Here is a 6,484-nt window from a genome sequence, read left to right on the forward strand (position 1 = left end):
GGTCTGGGCGCACCCCAGGGCCCGGCCGTGCTGCCTTCTGGGGGGAAGCACTGTGCCCGTGGTTCCTGGGGGATGCCTGGGTGGGGTGTGCTCCTGAGGATCCAGAGAGAACCCCGAGGAGGCAGGTGTCCTTAGCTGGGAGAAATCCGGGGGGGTAGAAACATTTATTTCGACAATATGGGGCAGAGAAAACACCTGGATACGCAACTCCTAACACAGACAGTGCGCAACAGACACACGGACGGAAGCCGCTGGGAGCCCCGAGCCCTGCAGGACAGGGTGCCTCCGCACAGGTAGCCCGCGGCCGGGCAGTGGCGGGTTCCAGAATGCCTCCTGCAGAAGCCCCGGGGACCGGGGACCCCCCAGCACACACACAGCTCGCAGTTCTTGTCTTTCTGCTGCAAAGCCGAGTGCACGTCCCGCGGGACTTGGCCTGTCGTGAGCCGTGGGGCCCCGGCTCCCCGCGCACCAGTGTGGAAAGCGCGGATGCCAGCAGTTGTGAGAGACTGCGCGGCACCGACGACACCGTGCACCACCGGAGCCTGCCCGGCCGCGGCCAGCAGCCCGGCCGCCCAAGGGAGCCAGCGCACACAGCCGAGCAACCGGGGGCTCCGTCCGGAGCCATCCGGGGGGGCCGGGCACCGGCGGCCTAGCTGACGAAGGCGGCAATGGCCACCAGCTGCAGGGCGGCCTCCAGGCCGTGCAGCGCCAGGCGCGTGGCACCGAGGATGGAGTCGGCCTGCAGCACCAGGGTCTGCCAGAGCAGGAAGTGGGCGGACAGCAGGGCGCCCCCCGCGGTAAGGACCAGGCTGATGGCCAGCGGCACCTCCGCCTCCGTCAGGTTGCCCTTGGTGCCTGGAGAGCAGAACAGACGTGCGAGTGGGCACCGGGTCAGGACGCCCACCAAGCCCTGCGTGTGCCCGGGAAGGCGGCAGCTCATCACCGGCACGGCCTCCAGATGCAGGCCTGAGGGCCTCCTGGAAGAGGTGCTGTTGTGGCCACCACGTCACGTGTGAGCGGTCAGAAAGCAAAGTGCCACAAGGGGCTGCGTTCTCCTCGTGAGGGCAACAGCCAGCTGCAGCCATGATGTTCCATCTCCGCCTCTGGGTCCGCTGTGGGCATGGGAGAGGGGACTTGGTTTTCTAAAAGTGGTCCCAGTTGCTTTCTGACACCTTTCTCTAATTCCAAGTGGGTGGAGGAAGTTTCTTTTAAAGTTTCCAAAAACAGGGGATCCCTGGGTGGCGCAGCGGTTTGGCGCCTGCCTTTGGCCCAGGGCGCGATCCTGGAGACCCGGGATCGAATCCCACATCGGGCTCCCGGTGCATGGAGCCTGCTTCTCCCTCTGCCTGTGTCTCTGCGCCTCTCTCTCTCTCTGTGACTATCATAAATAAATAAAAATTAAAATTAAAATTAAAAAAAAAAAAGTTTCCAAAAACAAAGCACCTGGGCAGCCTTCGCTCAGGGCATGATCTCAGGGTCCTGGGATGGAGCCCCACATGGGGCGCCCTGCTCAGTGGGAAGCCTGCCTTTCCTCCCTCTGCTGCTCCTCCCACTCCTGCTCTCTCTCTCAAAATAAATAAGATCTTTTAAAAAAAAATTTCCAAAAATATTTTTCTCTGGGCTAAGGGCAATTCTGGAGTGCGTTGGGCACACCCGTAAAACACAACTGGGGATTCTACGAACGGGTCAGTCACAGGAAACGCTGAGCCCCGGCTGCTGGAGGGGAGCCGGTGCCCCGCGCCACCTGCCGCCCCAGGGGTGTGGGCTCGTCCGCGCCAGTGATGCCCGCAGGCCCCCGCAGTGCTGCGGGGGTGACAAGGGCGCGTGCCTGCGTCTTCGCTGGTGGGCGTCGGCATCGCTGGTGCAGGTGGGCGGGACATGCTGCTGTGCCCGGGCGGGGTGCAGGGCCGGGGAGCCAGCTGTTGGTCGCCACCAGCTCTTCCCGTGCGGGTGCTCCTACACACGGTAGGCGCCCGCTGCGGAGCGCCAGAGGGTGGCCTGCGGCGGCGCGGGAGGCAGAGAGGGCCGGAGGCCTGCACCCCGGTGGGGCCCTCTGTGGTCGGAGAACACAGTGGGGAGCAGCCCGTGGGCCCCGGGGCTGGACGGAGAAGGCTCCGCCACCCCGTTGGGGCCGAGACAGAAACTGCAGGTGCTTCTCCTCCAGGCTGCTGAGGCCAAGGGCAGGGGAAGGAAGGAGGGGAGGGGACTCGGGGCCCTGGTCAGCTGGCCAGGCTGCATTCTGGCCTCAGCGTCTCTGCTCCCCCGTGGCTTCGGGGGGACAGGCTTCCACGTGGAAGCTCCCCCCTCCCCCCGGTGCCGCTGCGGTTCTGCCTCTTGAACAAGGCTTCTGAATACATGGATCCTCAAGGACATCGTACGGCGAAGCCCATAAGTGACCAAGCGGAGGACACCAGTGACTCCAAGAACCCCATTGTAAGGGGGGCCTGTTTCGAGGCCGCCAGCTTGGGGGCTGGGAAGTCTGCAGCCCCCATACTACGTGGTCTTGCGTCCACTCACCAAGATATAACCGAGCCACTTCCAGAATCCCCGTGAGGAGCAGCAGACTCAGGTCGAGCACCAGGTGAGGATAAGGATAAGTGAAAACCTGACCTGCAGAGCAGTGGGCAACAGGGCGGGGGCCCAGTTACGGGGCTGTTGCGGGCCACAGCGAGCACACCTCACCGGGCTCCGCGACGAGGACTCACTTTTATATATGATCAGGAGCAGCGTGGCCAGGAAATACAGGGCGTCATACGCCCCACTCAGGCAGAGCAGCATTTGCAGAGACACGGACGAGAGCTGGCGGCGGCGGTTAAGGACTTGCGGGGGACCCAGCGGGGGCCCTGCCCGTACAGCCACCTGCCCGGTGCTCAGGGGCGCCCTGCCTGCGGGCCTTCCACCCAGACTCCTGGCACCCCGGGAAATGTTCTAGCCTGGAGCAGGAGGGTCGGCCTGTCCCTGGCGACTGCGGGCGGGACAGCCTTGGAGCACCAGGCTTCCCCGGGCCCCGGGGACAGGAAAAATGACTTTTTTTCATTTTCTTCAAAGAAAATATTCTTTTTTCATGCAGTTAAACATCTACCAACCTTCCCTGAGTGCCGTACCCCTCAGGTCCGCGTGCGGTACAGGGGGTCTGGGAGTCCAGGGTGAGGGGTCCGGGCTCTCTTGCTCCGGGCAGCTGGGGGGGGGGCGTGCAGACCCCCCCCAGACCCCCCACTCGAGGTGCAGGGCCGTGGGGGAGGCGCGGAGCCAGCGCACCTGTTAGTGAACGTCCCTACCGCTTCAAATGGAATTTCTACTCAGAACTCATAGAAAAGGTGGGGGCGGGCGCTCAAGGGAGCAGAAAGCAGGAACTCGGGAGCTGCCTTCAGGTGTGCAGGGGACCGTCCTGGGGCGGCCCGGGGACATGGGGACACCGCAGAAGGATACCATCGTGGACGATGCTCTCCCTGCAAGAGAAAGCACGGGAGTCGGTGAGGCCCCGGGTCCAAGCTGGGCTCCCCCGGGCCGTTCCCAGTGCGACGGGGGACCCGGCTCGTCCCTGTACCCCGTACGGGCAGACAGAGCCCCCTCTCCCTGGGCCGGCGGCCAGATCCCCTCCAGCAGCTCAGCATCCGTCCCCCAGGAGGAGCGGGCAGGCGACGGCCCCCACCCGCTGCTTCCTGCCTCCTGCCCCCCACGGAATCACAGGGGGCCTTTCCTGATGCAGAGCCACGCCTTTTCCTTCGTAAATGACGGCGGTCGGTTGCTCTCCTCGGGACTTTTATACGTGACCCCAAACCCACGCAGGAACTTCCTGAAGCGGCGGCCCCATCTCTTCCAACGGCGCGCCTCTGGGACCGTCTCGTGCAGCGTCTGGCTTCCCCTCATCTCTCCCCTCATTGCACGAGGACACCCCCTCTCCCCGCAACAGTCTTCGTGATCACACGTTTTGAGTTTGCTTCGATGAATCCTCCAATCGAACGTGTCCCGGGGCAGGTCCCCGTCTCAAGAGGCACGCTCGTGGCACAACTGGAACAGGTGGAAATGCCACTAAGAACTCAGACTTGGGCCACAGGCCCTGGAGGAGGCTTGAGCGAGCAGGACGGGGCGCGAACAGCCGGCCGCGCTCCATCGGGGGAGCTCTCAGCAGCGGTGGGTTTTTGTGGGGACGTGAGGGCAGATGCGGGCGTCCCGTGGAGCGTCGCTTGGCAGGGGTCCCAAACGGGTGAGCACGCGGATGGGAACAGACTCAGAGCCCAGTGTCAGGGGCGGCATGCCGGGCAGGGACCGGGAGGCTAGACGGGTGCCGCCGGTTCCGGGCACCGGCTCTCAGAACCCACTCATGCCTTTCCAGGCCCGCTGAACTCGGCCGCCTGGACACTGGCCGTTACTTGGGTGGATTTCACATCAAGTGGGGTTTCCCCCTTGATTCTTCTCTTGAAGGTTGGCTTCAGACACCGCAAACCTACGTGCCAGCCAACTACAATCACAGATCAGACCGCGGGGGCTCAGGGCGGAAACGTTGCATAAAGCCTTAGGTGATACAGGACGTAAATGACTAACACTGAAGGTGGCCGCAGTCCGGGTGGCTCCTTCCCGAGCTCAGACCTGCAGGAGCTGCTTCTAAGCGTGGCCATGGCCTCAGGACTGAGCGGTTTTTGTCAGCGAGTTGCAGGAATAACAATACGGCCGTGAACAGGTGTCTGGGAAGAACAGGTGCGCCCCGAGGTGCTATGCCAGCGTCACAGGCCCGTTCCGTTCCGGGGGGAGCTCTCCTTTCAGCAAATGAAGACACGGCGCGTTGCCGGGGCCTTCCGCAGATGGGGGCCGCAAGCGAGAGCCCAGCGCCCTGCTGCCAGCCGGCCCCGTTTCCTGCCTCCAAACCAGAGGAGGAAATTCGGGCCCGAGCGACACAGCTGCCGCCCGCTGCTGCCCTGCCTCCCCGTTACACACGCGTGCATACCAGAGCTGTCGGGTTTGCGGAGTGCTGGGTCCCATGCCGGACACAGTGACGCCGGGACCCTGGTGACCCCACCAGCAGGAGCAATGCCTGCAGCCGGTGAGGCCTCCGCGGCCCAGTGGGAGGGGCACTGGCGGTGCCAGCTCTCACAGGCCCACGTTGCCTGGCACCGTCCTGCACACAAGCAGCTCGACTGACAAGCTCCTGCGCTGGCCCGGGCTCCCGACCCGTCACCCTCTGCAGTGCAGCTGCCACAGCCGGCCGGGCTCCAGGGGGACGCTCAGAGCCGCCGGCTGGGGTCCAGGGCAGCACGCACGCAGCCCCCCAGGGCTGGCTGTGGGAGATGGGGGCACCCCCTGGCGTCAGCGGAGGGGCACGGGGCACCCACTAGGGTCAGTGGAGGGGGGGACGGGGGGCCGCCCCCAGGGTCAGTAAAGGGAGATGGGGCACCCCCCAGGGTCAGCCAAGGGGCACGGGGCACCCACTAGGGTCAGCGGGGGGAGGAAATGGGGGCCTCCCCCAGGGTCAGCGGAGAGCATGGGGCACCCCCAGAGTCAGTGGAGGGGGAGGATGGGGGGCCGCCCCCAGGGTCAGCAGAGGGCTCGGAGCATCCCCCGGGTCAGCGGGGGCAGGTGGGGCCCCAGGGCCGGCACAGCCGGGCGTCAGCGCCGAGGGGCAGGGCGGCGGGAGGACACGAGGCGCCGAGACCCCGACCGCGAGCCGCCGAGACCCCGACCGCGAGCCGCCGCCTGCCCGTCCCCGCGGGAGGAGGCGGGACCGCGCCCGCCCCGGAGCGCCCCCGCCGTGCCCTGCCCTCACCTCGCCGCGCGGCAGCCATCTTGCCGCCCGGCCCCGCCCGCCGGGTCCGCCGCGATCCCGACAGCCTCTCGGCTCCGCGCTCTTCGCGACCCTTCGGCCATTTTCGCCTCTGCTCGCGAAGGGGCTGCCGCGCTTCGGGAGTCGATTCCGATCCGCGGCCGAGGCCCGTTCAGCGCGTCCGGCAGCGCTCGGGCGCCTCCGTAGAAGAGGAGGCGGAGAGCCGAGGCTCGGGGTCCCGGGCTCGGGGCCGCTCGGCTCCGCTCGGCTCCGCTCGGACGGACTCGGCTCCCGCTCGCGGCGGGGCGGGCGGAGCCTGAGCGAGAGGGTCTCCGGGCCCGGCCGCGCTGCGTCGGAGGCCGGCGAGATCCCGCCCCGCAGACGGCGGCCGCGCTGCGGGGAAACGGGGCGCGCAGGCCTCCGAGGCGCTGAGGCGGGATAGCGCGGGGCCGCTCGGAAGGCCTCGTGCGGCCTCGGGCCACCTCGGACCGACTCGGCTCCGCGCTTCGGACCGCCTCGGCCCTCCTCGGTTCCGGACTCTTCCGCCTCGGCGCGTCTCGACTGGGCCGCTTCGTGCCGGTTCGGCCCCTGTTCGGGCGGCCTCGGGTCGTCTCGGCTCGGGTTGCAGCTTCGGGCGGCCTCGGCTCGGCTCGGCTCGGCTCGGCGCGACGCGGCTCGGCTCGGCTCGGCGCGGCTCGGCGCGGCTCGGGCGGCCCTGCTCGCGCT

General features: G+C 66.9%; 1 protein-coding gene across 3 annotated transcripts; it reads right to left on the reverse strand.

Moving 5' to 3' along the window:
• Positions 1-145: 145 nt before the first annotated feature.
• TMEM80 (transmembrane protein 80) lies at positions 146-6,376 on the reverse strand. Of its 3 annotated transcripts, none has more exons than XM_077863713.1 (5): positions 5,762-6,073; positions 3,430-3,449; positions 2,706-2,799; positions 2,518-2,610; positions 146-855 (listed from the first exon to the last, which is right to left on the reverse strand). In XM_077863713.1, exons 1-5 carry the CDS (start codon positions 5,778-5,780, stop codon positions 650-652), a joined length of 432 nt encoding a protein of 143 aa, XP_077719839.1. In that variant the 5' UTR covers positions 5,781-6,073; the 3' UTR covers positions 146-649. The 3 variants fall into 3 exon arrangements, with proteins under 3 accessions (XP_077719839.1, XP_077719838.1, XP_077719840.1); XM_077863712.1 differs by having other exon boundaries at positions 712-2,053; positions 5,762-6,376; XM_077863714.1 differs by lacking the exon at positions 5,762-6,073 and adding an exon at positions 4,946-5,211 and having other exon boundaries at positions 712-2,053.
• Between the last annotated feature and the right edge of the window lie 108 nt (positions 6,377-6,484).

The sequence above is a fragment of the Canis aureus genome, chromosome 21, assembly GCF_053574225.1.
Source record: "Canis aureus isolate CA01 chromosome 21, VMU_Caureus_v.1.0, whole genome shotgun sequence".
Taxonomy (NCBI): domain Eukaryota; kingdom Metazoa; phylum Chordata; class Mammalia; order Carnivora; family Canidae; genus Canis; species Canis aureus.

What these genes read in the sequence shown, in the direction of transcription:
- TMEM80 (XM_077863712.1), bottom strand. An exon ending in GGAGAGCATCGTCCACGATG is followed by an intron (nt 2,800 to 3,429) that starts GTATCCTTCTGC and finishes CGCCGCCGCCAG; the next exon opens with CTCTCGTCCGTGTCTCTGCA. An exon ending in GCTCCTGATCATATATAAAA is followed by an intron (nt 2,611 to 2,705) that starts GTGAGTCCTCGT and finishes ACTGCTCTGCAG; the next exon opens with GTCAGGTTTTCACTTATCCT.